The 17,905-nt window shown below is 39.5% G+C and overlaps 1 protein-coding gene across 1 annotated transcript in view; it reads left to right on the top strand.

Moving 5' to 3' along the window:
• Window positions 1-88: 88 nt before the first annotated feature.
• The window catches only part of LOC146588387 (utrophin-like), a 103,336-nt gene continuing 85,519 nt past the window's right edge, over window positions 89-17,905 (top strand). The window contains exon 1 of the mRNA XM_085318086.1: window positions 89-291. Within this exon, the coding sequence (XP_085174212.1) occupies window positions 213-291 (79 nt within the window). The 5' untranslated portion in view covers window positions 89-212. The remainder of the gene's footprint in view (window positions 292-17,905) is intronic.

The raw sequence follows: 17,905 nt of genomic DNA, 5'->3' as shown, positions 1-17,905 counted from the left end.
CGCCGGAGCTGCCTCCCGTAGCCGAGCCCGCGGCGCTCTTCGGCCGGCCCGGGTGGCCGCGGGGCGCTGGGAGCGGCGCGGCGCAGCGTGCGGCGTTACCGAGCTTCTGGGCTTGTCGCCGCAGGTGCCGATGCGGAGCCCCGCTCGCCCCTGCAGCGCCGGCCCGTAAGCGCCCGGGGCGCGCCGGAGCGGCGTGGCCGAGGGGCGCCGGCATGGCCCGCGTGCCGGAGCGGGAGGAAGGACCCGGCGGGGCGCACAGTGAGTTCAGCGACATCATCAAGTCCCGATCAGGTAAGCGGCGGAGAGAGCGAGCGGTTCGCTGCGCTCTGCTGCGCACGTAGCTTCGGACACGGCGTGGTGTKTCTACACAGCGCGTTTTTGCCACTTTTTTTTTCCCTCGGCACTTAGTGCAGTGAGTGACTGAGGCTGTTGATGAAGCCATTATACAAATAAYAGTATTTGTATGTATCTTTATTTCTTTTTTCCCGCTCAGTGTTAGTCGAGTGTATTTGTTTAGGATCCACTGCCTGCATTATAATTACCTCAGCTTTTGTAAATAAGCATGTGCTTAAAGTGCACTTACGCAACCCAGTGTTGGCGGCTTCTTTTGTGTTTACTCTCAAACTTTTAAAATGGCAACTGTGACTGTAATACTGCACTTAAAGTGTCTTAGTAGTACTTTTGCAGTAAATTCATCTCTTTCCTAATGTAAAACAGTTGTCTAAAGCTACCAGCTCAAGCATTTCCTTTGCCAAAACATTAATGTAACAGTCTTTAAGTTACTGAGAAAATACATTTTCTGTTGTGTGTTTGAGGTTTTTCTGGGGTGTACAAGTATTTCAGAGGTTGGTTCTGACCGATGCGGAAGGTTAAGGAGCTATTCTTATTTTAGAAATGGGAAAGCTGATGTTAGGTGGAAGTCTGTTTAAGCCCTGATAGAAATTTGTGTTGCATCCAGAGGCTGAATGCTCTCTTACACTTTAGCCTAGAGGACTGTCTTTTTCTCTCTCAAATTCAAGATGCCCTCGTTGTCACAAGAAGACTTTTCTTTAATATCTGAAACCTAACAGCTTATGCCTTTTCACCCCCAGCTTACCCTTCCCTTCTCTCCCTCCCCCCCCACCCCCCAAATATTGCATATGGTGGTAGAACTGTTGCTCTTCAGTTGGTGGTGATTTTTATATGCCGGATTAAGTCGAGTGTGAGTTTGGGTCTGGACATGTTGATTTTTGAATCGTTTGTTCCTTGAAATATTTTTCTGTATAATGAATGAAATCTTTTATATGTGCTTTTAAATCTTGATTTCTGTAGTGGTTCTTCCTCCCCTCCCCATTATTTTGAAACCTCTGGACCTGACTTTATTTGATTCTAAGCAGATAGTCAGAAATGCCAAGAGCTTGATTTGTAGGATAGCTTGCAGTCAGTTGTATGTGCATGTATACACAAGTGCTACACTTTCATAGGCTGTGTGAGGAAACATGGCTGTGTTTGAGGCTTTCCTTGGATGAACAGATTGTGCAGTTACTTTTGTTGTTTTAGTTAGGGCAGAAAACTGTAAATCTTATATTACAGTCATTTTAACTTTCCTTTTCTCTGTTAATGAGGAAAAATTATGTATGTTTTAGAATTTGAAGACTAAAAGACTTGTGCATTAAATGAAGAATAGTGCATGAGGGTTGATTTAAACTGGAGAAGTGTTTTCTAAATAATAATCCAGCTTAGATTTGGATCTGGTGTGTATTTTTTTAAAAAAAGATAATTGTTGTACTACATAGCTCATACTGAACCATTCCATACAAATGAATCTGTGGGAGTGATTCCCTAATGAAAGGGCTGAAGTTTACCAGTGCACACATGGCAGCAAATTAAAGTTGCCAGGACTGGAAGAAAAAAACCTGGTAAGCTATGCTTCTCTTTTTTCATGGACATTCGAAAAAGAGAATGTTTATGTTGATGTAGAAGAATGATCATTTTGATGCTTGGAGAGAATGCTGAGTTGTTGATTGCTAGGAAGATTTCTCCTGCATAAGATGCTCTTCAGTGTAAGTGATTGGTGTACAGTAGAAGTGTTATCTTAGAACTTTTTGATACTGGTGGTAGTTAGGAGTCTGTTTTGTTTTTGAGAGCAAAACCAGCTGAGTTTTATAATTTCTACTTTCTTTTGTAATAGAAAATGAATTATTTTTGTTTCTTGCTACTCTGCAAGTTCATCACCAGTGGTATGAGGCATCTCTAACACTTGAATTCAAGAGCTTGTGAATAAATGTTTGATGTTTTCACCCTTAACAAATAAAAGCAAAACTGGACCACTAGTGGTCAGAAATTCTTAAGTGATTTAATATGACATAACATTTTTAAGTTCGTATTATTCCTGTGCATTTTTTTTAATAAGAGCACTGGAATTAATTGGTTCTATGCCTGTAAATAAAGGAAGGCGATTTGTAGTGTACTGTGTAAAGATCATTTCCCCTCTCTCAATGCTCTCTTAGGCAATCTTTTTTAGTATGTTTTCTTAATCTTTTCAGAACAGATCACCAAGCTGTCAGGATATAATGATTATTTAAAACTATTYATTATCTAAGAGCTGTTGTTAAGATATATGGCTAAATCTTGGGATTAGTATTCTTAATAGAATAATGATTTCTGGAAGCTTTTGATCTAAAATCATGCCTACGAGGATAAGGCACATGAAGTTTTACTGTTCCTTAAGACTTCCTTAAGCCATAGGTGCTTACCTATGACTGTTCTTATAAGCAGACCTATCTGTGAACTGTTTTCTCTTTTCTCTTTCTTTTTTTCCCCTCTCCCTTTTATTAACTTGTAATTGGAAAACTAGTAACATACCATGTAAGGGATATTGGAGAATTGCAGCAATTTATTTTTTATTTTTTTGTAGAGTAATGTAAATAATCATACCCCCCCCCCAACCTACTGATGATGTCACTTCTGCAAAGAAAAAGATCTGTGTCACAGGAGAACAGCTATAGCTGTTGTAGGCTATGAACACTTGATTATCCAAAGTAAAACAATGTGGTTATTCAGTAATCCTTTTTGTAAAGTATGGTATTTTAAAAATAAAGAGGAGTGGAGTTCTTTCCTTTGTCCAATTAACATTTGTTACTTTCTGTTTGTGATGTAGCTCTACTTTGCATAGATAACTTACCTCTACATGCAGAACGACATTAACAAGTTGTCTTTAAAGATATATCTTCTGCCCTTAGAATATGATGGTGACCAGAGCTGGCTTTAATGTAGTTGTTTGCTATGGTAATGATAAAGGAGGCTACTTTACCTTTACAGAAGAGCTAAGTTTATTTTTTGCCTCTCTCTTGCTGGACCAGTAATGGCTTTTGATGGTTCTGTTTGTCTGCTGTTTAGGTAGTAGGATATTTGCTGATGGATGGTTGCAGTGAGTTTATAAATAAAACATTTAGCATGTATGTAGTGTGTGTTATACTGGTGTGTCCACACAACTTCTTGGTATGAAAAACAGTTTCTTCTTTCTGCTTCCCCATGGATGAATTTGTGTGTGTGTGTGTGTGTGTATGTGAGATCAGATATAAAAACTTTGATTTATATTTGTGAAAGGCATCTTGTGCAAATAAGTGATCTTTTTTTTCTTTTCTTTGCAATAGCTTTTAGGAAGGAATGCTGTGGGATGACTGCATTATGGTGGTGAAAACAGTGCTGTCATCACTGTGCTTGAAGAACAGATGAATCTTTGCTATGATTAATTATAGAAAAAAAGAAAACTCACTTGAAATCTGTCATGATAGTTTGGAATGATAATATGTAATTAAAGAGTAAGACATGACAGGAAAAACATTTCTGGAAGATTACTGTATGCCTCTGGTGCATTTTTAGATGTGAGTTCTTGTCTAAATTGAGGGGGACTTATTCTCCTGGTCTACCTTTGATTTTTAATTACATTAAATATGTTTGGCTGAGAGACTGTTCTAAGAAGTTGTAACTTACTTTGGGAATTCTTGGGCAAGACTTATTTGAGAAATGCTGCTGTTGTCTCTCTCTCTGAAGCAATATTTAACTGGTCAACAGCTACCTTGCTCTGGGATCTCCCTGCCCTGAGGCATATGTTGCATTTGCAGCCAGTTCCTTCAGTAATGTGTCTTTGCTGTCAAAGATCTCTTGCCCAAATACACTATTTCTCATTTGTCGGTTGTGACTCCATCAGTGTGAAATAGACAGAAATAGTTACAGTTGCAGGCAGGCCCTTAGGATCCATCAAACAGGCACAGCGTTGGCATAGCCACTTCTGCACCATGTGAACCTTTCAGGGGTGTTTGTGCAGAGTATGAGTGGACAAGGTGTTAAAGACAAGTGTCTATTTGTTACTCCTTATTCCTAGCCCTTAAAATGACTGTTTTCAAAAACAAACCTTTTGGATTGCTTTAGCCTGGCTCCTTTCAGTCAGTTCACCTCCTTCTCTTGGGTTGTCTTCTGAGGACAGATTGGATGCTGGGATGAAGACAGTTCTACGGTATTACCTGGCATTTATAAAATGGCAACTTCATAAGTACCAAGCTGGTTTCTTCTAGTTCCTTGATTGGTAGGTGAAGAAATAACATATGCTGTTCCATGTGTTTAAAGCACGACTGTGCCTTAGAATAGAAATCAAGACTCCCTGGGGGAAGAAAAACCCCCAAACCATAAAAGTCAGCCCATTGATTTGAGTGTGCTCTGCCAGGAAATGGAGGGGAAAAAAAAAAGTGGACAAGAGCTTTAAAGGAGCATGTAGTGTTTTAAGAGTTTTGAAGGGCTTCTGGAGAAAAAGATCATGGCGGGGGGGCAAAGAAGCTGATAGCAGTAACTGCTGCCATAAGAACACCCTACCAGTGGTGTCCCTCAGGGAAGAAGCATCTAGAAGATGGACAGATCTGAAAAAATGCGAACTCGGAAGTGTGGCCAAGGTGCCTCAGTGCAGCTCAAATTTTTTATGTCACTGTCCTCTGCCTGTGGATCTGAATGAAGAAGGTAGAATCTCTCGATGGAACAAAAATATTCTCATATGCAAAGAAGTTCTCAAAGTTTAGAGCATCAAGCAGTTTAGCAAAGAATTATCTTGTGTTGTCCTCATATCTATCAGAAAAATGCTCTTAATTATCCTGCCTCTCCTTGAACACTCCTACTAGCAGACTCAATGTGCACGTCTGTGCCATGTGTGTGATTGGGCTGACTCTTACAAACAGGTAAGAGTGGGATAGTATATTTTTTATTAACATCTCTGAATATGAAGGAGTCTGGAGAAAGAGTAGAAAAATAATTTAGTGTAAATGTGGAAGAGCTAAGGGAAGAGCATGTGAAATAAATTCCAGTGGAGYCTACTTCCATTTCAGAATGATATAGCTTCTCTATTGCAGGATAGCTATACAGCTTAGTGTGCCAAAAACTTGCATGATCTTTTTTTTTTTTTTTGGTGTGATGTACAGTGTGCCTTCTTTGAAGAAAATGCATTAGTAAGAAAGCGCAGCTGTTCTCACCACATCTGGGGAGCAGAGATGATCATAGTGCAAAATTGGGGAGATCTACATTTAGTATAGATGACTAAATGACACGGAAAAATGAAAAGTAGGGTTTAAACATTCTGAAGTAGAAGAGAGCAATTTTATTGTCTTTTTGTTGTGTTGATGAGAGAGTAAGTTTTAGTGAGCAGTACTTTGTCAGGAGTCTGTCTTATTTCTTCTTCCCCTTCCTCATTGTATTTCTAGGATTAAATGGGGAAGCAAGCTGAGCTATAATTTCGGAAAGTGATGGTATGTACTCGGAAAAAGCTGGGAGTTTTAAAGGTAGCATCAAAAATGACAGACTAAGGTTCTTTCTGTTAAATCCACAGATGACAGTGGGTTCATAAAAGAATGATGTGGTTCTGTTGCAAGCTAGGGTTTTGGGAATGAAGCAAGAAACTACTGACTTGCAAATATACACAGCTGCTAAGTCAGTGAAACATCTGATGTTATGAAGGAAGAGTCAGAAACCTTTTTTTCTTTTGATGTAACATTGTTGACCTTTTTTGTGAAAGGACATCTGAAAGATCTAATACTGCATTTGGAGAAAGAAAAAAATTATTTTGATTAGTGGAACTGAGTGGAACTTGGCCCTGAGCAGAGCTTAAGCCTTGAAGCAAAATATGGACAATTTTGGGTTATTTTTCATAGTCACTTATCTGTGGTACCAGCAAGTTAGGGCTGATATTGAATAACTGGCTGTAACTTTAGCGGCATGTTTTAGCAACCAGGAGACTGGTTTCATTGTATTTGGTTCCTGTGGAGTGATTATGAGCAAGTTGTGCATTCTCTGTAACAAAATTGCTAGAAGATGGTTAGCTTTAACAGAGTGATTTACAGGCAAGCGCAGTTCTTTTGCATTTCTTGTATAATACCAACAGCAGAGTTGGGAGTGTGTCCAGGTGTATTAAGTATTGTATTTTTCTTCTGGTTACCTGACTGTCTCTGAATGTGAATCCTAGTGATCCCGGTGAAACTCTTTATCTGTAGGGCCTCTCATCAACAGTAACGACAGTGACCTTCCTGTGAGTGTTTCCTTATGCTCAAAACTATGTTCAAGTTCGCATAATCCACACTTCTAGGTATTAAATAACTTGTTTAATGCATCGGGGATTCCTTGAGCATTGTCTGAACATAACAGTAGATTTCTGTTAAAACTGTAAGTGCCTAGCTTCTATGAAAATTAAACATTCTAGTGATCTAGCTGTTTCTCAGGGGTAGGGGTATCCCACTGAGTATGGAAGGAGTGCTGAAGAACTGCTGATTCTCGTAGGTCTCTTCACTTGACAGAAGATAAGGTGATTGTGAGCTTTGWCAAAACTCTGACTTCTCTCTCAGAAATACAAGGTACATACTAGTAGCAAAAGCTGTGACTGAATGACACACAGATTGGATATGTATCCTTAACGTTATTCCGCCGTTGAGCATGGAAAATACGCAGCAATACTTCTCATTCAGAAGGTACTGCTAATGAAGGTTCTTTCTGGACTTCAACAACTTTTCCCCTTGCCTTAGAGAAAACAAAGAGARCCTACCAACCAAAAACTCTTAGAAAGCATCCTGATGATTTTGTAGAGGAGTTAAACAGAAAAATACGAATGGTCACTGGCTCATTGTATCTGACTGTGGAGAAACATGCACTTAAGCCATGAAACAAAGTGCTTTGAAGAGTCTGTGTAATTCATTTCACAAACAACTTGAATTCCTTTGTACAGTTTTTGTTATCTATCATCAGTTATGGTTTTTGCTGTCTTCCCAATTCAGTTTGTAGCAGAACACCAAAGGTGGAATATGCTCCTAAAATGATTTGTTACAAATTCTTGATCATTCAGGCAGAGAAAGGTGGTGTGATGGATAATTTTTAAAATATTTTGCTTGATTTTTTTTTAGTAGATTTTAAAAAAAATTGTTATTAAATTACCATACTACTTTGGATGAATGAATACTGTGTGCCTGAGTAACAAATGGGAGGGATTTATTTGAACATTTTATGCGAGCATGTTGGGAATAAGGTGAAGCCTTTTGATATCTGTCTTGTTTTAATGTAATTGTATTTTAGAATATAAGAAGAGATCAAGTAAAGCAATGTTTAAATGCCAACAGACTAAGACCTTTCTGTTCCCTCCTTCTGGGCTTTTATTTCTGTTATGACTTAATAATGAACAACAGCTATCGTCAGCATGTATCACTTCCAGAGAGTTCATTGCTCTCCTTTTGTTTTCTAAATGTATATCTTGTTCTTGAATAAGTCTTCTGGTGGAACATCATGGCAACAGATTTTTGTGCCTCTTGAGGAAAAAGACCTTTTTTTGAAGTTGCAAGTCTGGTATTTTTCTTCTGAATACAGTTTTGCTCTCTTTGGGAAGGTAGTATGAAATCTTGATTTGAAAGCTTTTCCTCTGTGCTCAGGGATTTGTCTTTCAGAACTGACTGTAGTGCCCGTTATAGAGCTTGCTGGTTTGATCACTGAGTGTTTTTTAAGATCACCTAAAGTACTACTTATTAGAAATAGAGTTTATTCAATAGAGTTTATTTGTTTGAGGGTAACTAAAGACTGCAATATGAATGTGAAGTATTCCCTCTGGTCTTTTTGCTCAAAAAATGCATTCGCATCAATTATCTAGGATGCTGGATAATAACCTGGATCAAAGGAATAGTTTTAGTGGAGTGTCAGACTTGTGCAATGTGTGGGTGCTCACTTCTGAAGATGCAGTTTAGTCCCTGGGACATGTGAGGATGGGCGAAAGTGCTTCAGATTGCTGTGGGTTTCCAGGTGGCTGAGGAGTTAAGATCTTGTTACAGTCTCAGTACTCCTGTGCTTCCTCCTGCTCATTGGTAGCTGGTACCTCAGGAGAGGCTGTGCATCAAGGATTTCCTCTACTTCAGTTTTTTAGTTTTGGTCTCTGTTGTTCTTATCTTTTTTTTGTTGTTGTTGTTTTGTTTTTTAAAATAGAGTTCCTTTGTACTGAATTATCTCAATATTTAAACACTAAAGGCCAGATTAAAAAAAAAAAAAAGGGCATTCAAAGCATCTGTTGGATTCACTGGGCATTTGAAAACTTACTGAAGCCATGAAACATGCCATAATTTTCGAAAGATTATGCTGTTACTTTGAAATACAGAGTCAAGTGTTACTCCTGATACTAATGTGTAACTGAGTTTCATACTGACCTACTGTGACTAGCACTTCTAAGACTGAAGGGAGGAAAGAGGAAGGAATAGTTCCAGTTAGGGTTGCTCTCACTGTAACACATGGCTCTTCGTTAGTGGGGGCAGAGGAAGGAAACAAAAGGAGTAATTGGAGTTCATTATTTGCACTCTGAATGTTAATAGAAAGTGATTACAGGAAAATAAAGTTGAAAGGAAAGGAGATTATGGATAGCAGAGAAAACTAATTTTACTGAGGTGCTGTACAGACTTCCTGTAGATTGCCAGGCTCCAGACCCAGTGTCCTGTGCTGCTGCAGATTCCTCACCAAATCCCTCTTTCCCTATTCTTCTCCATCTGGAAAAAGTCAGCTTTTTAAGAACACTAAAGATGCATTTCTGGCAAATATACTCTTGCTCTGTGAGGTAAATCTTCAAATGCCTTCAAATAACGACTGGGAAAACTTGTTTTTCTTAAATTTATAGACATGATTGCATCCATTTGCAGCATGTTTCCATATGGATTTTTTTTCTTTTCTTTCTGGTCCAAAGATGTTTGGGTCAGTTGAGACTTCTACCAGACTGCTGATGTTGGGAAAGAGTAGCTACTGCCCAAACTGTGGTGGTGTTTGTTACTTCTGAGTTCTACAGCAAAATCTCCCATTTGAATGAGACCTCTTCATAGTTGTGTAAAATGCCTTAATGCCTTAAAAAAAAACAAAAAAACAAAACAAAAAAAAAACACCCAAAAACAAAAGCAAAACAAAAACCCTTCAAAAACTTGCCGAAAGGATTAATGCACTAAATGTGTCTGTCTTCCACGTTTGTTTGTACGTGTCACAGGATCCTGCCATGAAATCTCAGGACTGACTTCTTGGTGTCTTTCTGTAGACCCTCTACAGAAAGTCCTCTAGAGGAGTGAGACATGGCCCTGAGATGAATCAAACTTAGGATTTTATTGGTCTAGTACAGCTGTGTAGAAACATTTTCACTTAGTCAGTAAAGAAGAATTTAGGAATCTTAATAAATTCCATGTGAGCTTTTATTTATTTATTGAAGAGGGAAATAGTCTTCATGACCTAATATAGAAACTATTTCTCTTTCCAAATGGTTCTGAGCAAAAATTTCATGACAGTTCTTTGAGGTCTTCCCCACTGGTAAACTTTTGGAGAGGGTTTTATGTCACTATATAGTAATTGATCCTCTCCTCAGCAGACAGCATTAAATATTTAATCATTTGTTTAAAGACATAGTGACTAAATATGCTGGGTGTGTTCATCTCTAAAAGGAAGATACAGAGATAGAATCACTCTTCTTGACTAAAAAAAAAATCCTTCAAACTGAAACCTCCAAATTCTTTGGTTTAAAAGATCACTTAATTTTGAGTGAAGTGCACAAAAGAGTTGCTGTGTGATAGAGCACTTTGCATGTCAGTGTTCCAGAATTGCAAAGAAAGCAAGTTGTGTTAGTTTAAGCATTTTTGCTACCCTTAAGTAAGGAGATGGACTGGGAAGAAACAACAGTAGAGGATCTCATGAAATGAGTTGCTTCTTGAGGGGTGCTCACCCACAGACAGCCTGCGGTCAGAGTTTTTGAGTTGCAGTCTTACTCTCAAAGAAATGATGGAGAAGAACAGTGAACTTAATGCCAGAAACTGAAGTTCTGTGGTCTGGCTGATTGGATTCATTAAGTGAAACAGAATCTTGGTGGTAACGTATGTTTTTTTCACATGTGTGTTGCAAGTAGGCCCTAGAATGGGAGGACTGAATTAAAAGAACATAATCCAGACAAAAGTAAACTCTGTTAGTTATATTCTCCCATCTTGCTCCTACTGTACCATTGCCAGTCTATGATCAGTTTTCGAAGCTGGGATATTTATATTTATACTGTTCTGTTTTAGCCTCCATGTTATAAAAATAAAATATGATAGCCTTTTCTCTGCCTGGGTGTTTAAACATGCCTCACTATATACATTTGATATTCTTGGCTCAACTGACAGAATTTGAACTCAAAAGAAGACATGAAAAATATTTTGAAGTAACTGAAGTTAAAATARGGCATTTTGAGTCTGATGTGATATAGTCTGTTTTATACAATAAAGGTTTTGTAGTATATGCAAATCAAGAGTTGGTAAACTTTATATAAAGTTGATTACAACATAGAATGGTCAACTAAACTAATTTATAGACAGGGTGATTYTGTAATTCTTTATGACACTCAATCTCTTTTTGGCTTGTCTTATTTCTCTGAATGATTTGAGACTAATGAATAAAATTTAAAAATAGATGTCCTGTTGAATTCAAGTATGAGGATAATTATTTTTGAACATGATATGTARCTAAAAATAATTACTCAAATAAAATGCCCCAAATACTACTTTTCAAAAACCATACTTCTGTTCTTCCTACCTGTTCCTCAGTTTATTCTGTGCTCCTTTCCTCTTGTATTTTATTCAACTTCATGTTCTTCCTTTCATCTGGAGAACAATAGTAGTGACTGCATCAGTGTTTGCTCTGTGGTGAATGGGAAGAATTAAGGAACTGGAGATGCCTCTTTCTTTCCTGCTTACCCCAGTTTGAGGGAAGGGTGAGAGGACTAATACAGCATTCATAGCTCTTGCTGCCCAGGGAGCTGCAGGCTCCATCCCTGCATGTGGCAGGGCTGTGGTCTAACACCTTGGGACCTCCATGCTGGTATTTTTCAGGCAGCATTTCTTCTGTGCTGTGAAAAACAGACAGCTCAATGAAGTAGTCTAAAATGGAATAATGTCATAATGCTTTCCTCCTGCTTTTCCTCCTCCCCACTTCACCTCCCTGACCAGGCAGGCATTTGCAGGGAGGAAAAGGAAAAGTATTTTTTGAGGATTTAGCTGCTACTGTAGATTATTCTATCTGGAGCTGTCTTCTGTGAATATTAAATTGTTTGCAGAGATGCTTGTATGAATACATGTACTGAGAATAGACTTGGAATAGTGACTTTGAGGACAGTAACTACCCAGGCCTAGATTAGAAAATGTTTTAGGTACCTGATGAGGAATTCAAAGGCATGGTGTTGGTAGAGCAATTAAGGCATGAGGTTTTTACTGTCTACAAAGGCCCCTAGATATATTGAGGCATTTTCCTCAAAATTTAATTTAGTTGCTAGAATTTGCTGCTGAAGTTTAAAAATTTCTTAGTGTTTGTACAGAAATGCTCAGGAGCTGGGGTGAGCTACTTGGTGTTTGTTCCAGTTGAAGTCCATGCAGTGCTGCTATTTATGTGTTATTTCCAGGACCTGGTTTGTCAGACTCAGCCAAAAATGTGCAGATGTCGCTTTTCCCAAAACACAGTTCTGGGAAGGGGATTTGGGTAGTGCCCATCTTTTCTGTAATTGCCCCTTAAATAGGGCCTTCCTGCCAACTTGCCAGTCTTGATATGGCACTTCAAATTTGAAGGATTCAAACCGCTGACCATTGCCCTGAGCACCATGCTGGGATGTCGGACAGGGACRTGGCCTGTTCTTCATGCATTCTTTCTGATGTGTCTTCAGTCTTCACAGTGTACAGGGTCAGAGGCCAGAGAACAGTGTCTGCATTTCTTAATGAGAAACCCCAACAGATTCTTGGGCAAACAACAGTTGTAAGTATTTCTGCACTAGAAATATATTGCTTGATGACCATGTCTAGGACTTTAATGCCAAAAAAAGATGTTAAGAAACTTGTCCGTGTGCCAAAGCTTACATCGACAGATCAGTACCAGAGCTTGGCACTGAGAGATGCTGGTCTAAGCTGAAGAACAGTCTTGCAGTGAGTCTTGATATTTTTCCCAGAAGAAAGACATTATAAGGTCATTAATCAAGAGCTAGAGAGAAGGAGCTATTACATTGCACTCCCTTCTAAAAATAAAACAACAAAATCTAACTCTTGTGTTGCTAGTTTTAGCAACCATCCAGCCATCACTCCAGCTGATGGTTGTAAGAATTTCGCATTATCATCAGAAACAGCCACTGTATTGTGAGGGTAGCTGACTTGTCTACAGGGATGTTTCTAATAAAGTTTGAAACAAAAACCTACAGCAGGAGAAAGAAGGATTTATTTGGTCACCATAGTCGGTCTCCATAGTCAGTTACCTCAGATGAGATTATAGTCTAGAAGTATATGTCAGTTTAAGTGTCCAAATAATTGAGATGACTAGAAAGAAGGGGACCATAGGCAGGGCTGCATATAGAGGGGAATTAAGTCACCGCATAGATAACTGGATCCTTTGGACAAGAAATTGAGTCCATGTTTGGCTGGAGAAAACATGGAGGAATGGCAGGAGAGCTGTATCCTTGAATTGCCTGGGTGCTGATCTATGAGCGCTAAGGTTTGATGCAGGATATACAAGTACAGAGCTTGTTAGTTCAGGCATGGTGGTGCTTTTATACGTGATGTTGAGCTGGGAAGTGTCCTCGTCGATGCATTATGCAGGGTTATCTTGGTCAAATGCCTCCTAACTGTTCTGTTTCGTGTGTGTGTGTATACATATATACCTACACACAAACACACCTACAAATATTTATTTACGTATTTGTAGTCAGTCATACAAAGTGAACAGTATCGTAAGTTGTAGTTGGAGCAGTCAAGGTCTGATTCTTTGATTTGCTGGATGGGATTGCTGTTACTCTGGGCTCCTAAATTTCTGCAGAAATCATATGTTACCTGTGTGTTGCATCAGTAAATGCAACTGAGGAAGTTACCTGCTGTGCAGAGGTAGGTATGAGTGGAACTTCTGCTTCAGGACACCTCTGCGTTATGGTAGCTACTGCTTATTGCAGCCATTTTTATGTTGTCTTTGAAACTTTCTCTTACTGGTTCACTTGGTGCTACATCTAATTTAGGGATTGCAGGGGTTACCAGGTTATGTCAGGGATCATGCTAGCATGTAATTCTATTTCTGAGACAGAATAAATTTTCTTCAACAGGACCTGGAATAGAAGAGGCAGAGGAGCGCGTAATACCTAGCGAATACGATTTTTGCAGCTTTATGAAAGGAATGTCATTCAACTCTTACGTGTATGTATTTTCTTCTGGACAAAATATCACATGGGCTGTAGTAGTTGTTTTGTTTATTGACTGAATTGTACCACTGGGCACGAAGCCTTTAGCTCTGAGGAAGCTAGTATGAAAGCAATAAGGAGCCCCAGAAACTCTGACCTGTTGTAAATCCATCAAGTCTCCTTTTGCTTTTCCTCTCTCACCGTCTCCCAATAGGATGTTGAAAAAGTGCTGGGCTGTTATCTTGATTCTGAAGGAGTTCAGTGGTCTTGGCTTAGGTCGCTGAAGTTAGAGGATGAAGACTGTGGTTGACAGCAAAGTCCTCTATGAGATAATCTGAATCTGTTGAACAGACCCTTGGAGAAAATAAAAGCCATTGTAAATATTTGGTTATGAAAAAGTAATTCAGGTTGTGTAATGTATTTGTATGGAGATCTTGGTTTTAGTCTGATTTGGACAGAAAAGTACTTCTGCAATTTGGTGTGAAATATTACCTTGAAAGTTTTGAGGGGTTCGTTCCTCTATAGCACTGCGTCTGCTGCCAAGAGGGGAGTAGATAGGGAAGCTGGGAGGGAGCCACCAGATGTCTGACACAAGCCATTATTAGCCAGGCAGTTTAGAAATTGTGCCTGGCCTGTATTGGTGCTCTTGAAAATGAACTTTGTCTACATAATGTTTAGATAAATAGAATAACTGTTGAGAAAAGTTTTGCTTTCATCTCCTGCTTATCCCCCTCATCAGTTTTTGCCACCTTTTTGTTACAGAATCCTGTTTTGGCCCTACTGTAACTTACACTTATGTGTCCATGTAGTAAATATAACTGAAAATGTAATGTTCATTGTGGTTACTTTGCTGTCTTGGGAAAGAAGGAAAGGGTTAAAAAGCAAGAGTTTTTGTGATGTAATGTGCTACTGAAAGATKCTCATGTACTATAGTGGTTAAGACTGTAACCTGATCCTGAATGTATTTGGCATAATTTTTGTGGGAGGAGGAGAAAAATAGTTAAATGAATTATAACTCTTCATACTTTTAGTTTCTTACAACTTAAAAAAATCATCTTTCTTCTTATGGCTTTGGGTCCTTGGGTCTACCAACCTGACTTTTTCTTTCTTTCTTTCGAAATACACACCTTTTTTTCCCCCCTCTCCTAGTGATTGAAGGAGAAAAGGCAAAAAAAGTGTTTTTTGTTCCTTACAAGATACTATGTCTGCCTGATATTCTCATTTCCATTAAGGCTCCTTTCATATCGTTCTCCGGTACTCTAAAAGGACCTTAACTCAATATCCCATTAAGATCATCTCGTGCTACCATAAAAACGTAAAGAAATTGTAGACATTTGGAGCTCAACTCTCATTTACAATATAATGAAGAAAAGGAAATAATATGTTCTTGGCTATTCTGAATTTAGCAGATCCAAAAGACTATCGAGTAACAGACTAGATGAGTTGTGATTATCATTATTTATTTTACTGGAAGAATTTGAAAAGCAATTAATTACATTTGATCTTAGTGAGACTCTATGGCTCATATGATGGATTTTGATTTAGATTTATTAATTGGGATGCAGTGCATTAGTAAGTAGGGAGAAAAGTGGGTGTATAAAATGTGTGGGACTCTTCTATATGATTTGTTTCTGTGTTGTGGCATACTTAATAGAGAAAATGCTTCCCCACTTTTTTTCTTACTCCTGTATTTGGATGAATAAATTTAATTCTACTACAGTTTCACATCTGCAAAATATCAGTGATAGTTTTTTTTTTCCCCTCAAAGTCTAGCAAACTAAATTCTACATCAAACAATAGTTCAGACTGAAACTAGAATTTGCCTCTACTATACAAGACAGTTTAAAACATTTATAAGAACTTATTTTGTGGACTCTTATTTTTTAGGCATAAATATTCAGTTAATGGATAAAATGCATTAGGAACAAAAAAGAGAAAGGCTACCCTATTTAAAATGGCAACTTAACTAGAAATTCTATTTTAGTCAAGAGGGACAAGTTAAACATTTTATTGTATATAACATTCTTTTCTAGTACTCTCTAGACTTTAATTCCTTTTGCAGGAATTAGAGAATAAGAGTGGGTCTGAGAAGAGTGGATTCATCAGCCAGATCACATCTTCCAGAGTCACTCAGCTCATTACAAATAATAATCTGCTTTTTGTTTAAATACTGGTAACCTACTGCTATACAATTCCAATGCAAAAAATGCCCTGCACTCTTAACAAAGTAAGAGCAGGCAGATTTAATGATAACCCCAGAGTGAAGGGTGGTATATTAGTAAAAGGTGAATGGATTTCTTTCTCTTTTCCTAACAACTTAAACTATAATCATAGGATCAGCTCTCATTATCTTTTTTTTTTTTTTTTTTTTTTTTTTTTTTTTTAATAACAAGCAGAACTAGTTAAATAAGTCACAGAATCACAGAATGGTTGAGGTTCGAAGGGACCTCTGGAGATCATCTGGTCCAACCCTTCTGCTCAAGCAGGGTCACCCAGAGCATGTTGCACAGGATTGCGTCCAGGTGGATTTTGAATATCTYCAGAGAAGAAGACTCCACAACCTCCCTGGGCAACCTGTGCCAGTGCTCTGTCACCTTCACAGGGAAGAGGTTTTTCCTTGTAGGCAGGTGGAATTTCCTGTGTTTCAGTTTGTGCCTGTTGCCTCTTGTCCTGTTGCTGGGCACCACTGAAAATAGTCTGGTCCCATCCTCTTGACACTCTCCCTTAAGGTATTTATGGACATTGATAAGATCCTCCCTCAGTCTTCAGGCTGAACAGGTCCAGCTCTCACAGTCTTTCCTCATAAGAGAGATGCTTCAGGACCCTAGTCATTTTTGTAGCCCTGCACTGGACTCTCCAGTAGTTCCATGTCTTTCCTGTACTGAGGAGCCCAGAATTGGACACAGTACTCCAAATGTGGCCTCACTGGGGCTGAACAGAGGGGGAGGATCACCTCCCTTGATCTGCTAACAGCAGTCTTCCTAATGCACCCCAGGATACCATTGGTCTTGGCCACAAGGGCACATTGCTGGCTCATGGTCAACTTGTCGTCCACCAGCACTCCCAGTTTCTTCTCGGCAGAGCTGCTTTCCAGCAGGTCTGCTCCAACCTGTACTGGTGCATGGGGTCATTCCTCCCTAGGTTCAGGACCCTGCATTTGTCTTCATGAGGTTTCTCTCTGCCCAATTCTCCAGCCTGTCCAGGTCTCTCTGAATGAAACATCAAGGGCTGTGCTGCCAACCACTCCTCACTAGTACTGTATCATCAGCAAACTTGCTGAGGAGGCACTTCATCCATATCACCAATGAGTAAGTTGAACAAGACTGGACCTACTACTGACCCCTAGGGGGCACCTCTAGCTACAAGCCTCCAGCTAGACTCTGTGCCACTGATGACAACCCTCTGAGCTCTGCCTTCAGCCAGTTCTCAATCCACCTCACTGTCCACTCATATAGCCTGCACTTCCTGAGCTTACCTAGGAGGATGTTATGGAAGATGGTGTCAAAAGCCTCGCTGAAGTCAAAGTAGGCAGCATGCACTGCTCTTCCCTCATCTATCCGGCCAGTCATCCCATTGTAGAATGCTATCAAATTGGTTAAGCATGATTTMCCCTTGGTGAATCCATGCTTACTACTTCTGATCACCTTCTTTTCCTCTATGTGCTTAGAGATGCCATCTAGGATGAGCTGTTCTATCATGTTTCCAGGGATGGAAGTGAGGCTGACCAGCCTGTAGTTTCCTGGATCCTCCTCCTTGCTCCTTTTGAAGATTGGAGTGACGCGGGCTTTCTTCCAGTCCTGGGATCCTGAGAATTGGCCTTAGGAGTAAAGACTGAAGCAAAGAAGGCATTCAGTAACACCGCCTTCTCTGTATCGTTAGTCACCAGGGCCCCCACCTCATTCAGCAGCCGGCCCACATTCTCCCTTGTCTTCCTACTGATGTATTTGAAGAAGCTCTCCTTCTTGTCCTTCACATCCCTTGCCAGGTTTAATTCTAAATGGGGTGTAGCCTTTGTTGTCACGTCTCTGCATACTTTTATAGCACTCCTATGTTCCTCCCAAGTGGCCTGTCCTTTCTTCCACATTGTGTACTTTCTTCTGTTTGAGTTTTGCCTGGAGCTACTTGGAGACTGTGCAGGTCTCTTGTCCCCTTTGCTGGACTTCTTACTCTTATGGATGCACTGCTTTTGAGCTTGGAGGAAGTGATGCCTGAATATTAACT

Source organism: Rhea americana, unplaced genomic scaffold (genome assembly GCF_003343005.1).
Source record: "Rhea americana isolate MKP2758 unplaced genomic scaffold, rheAme1 scaffold_518, whole genome shotgun sequence".
Taxonomy (NCBI): Eukaryota; Metazoa; Chordata; class Aves; order Rheiformes; family Rheidae; genus Rhea; species Rhea americana.
The sequence above is the reverse complement of the archived record's forward strand: the minus strand, read 5'-3'. Positions and strand labels throughout refer to the sequence as shown.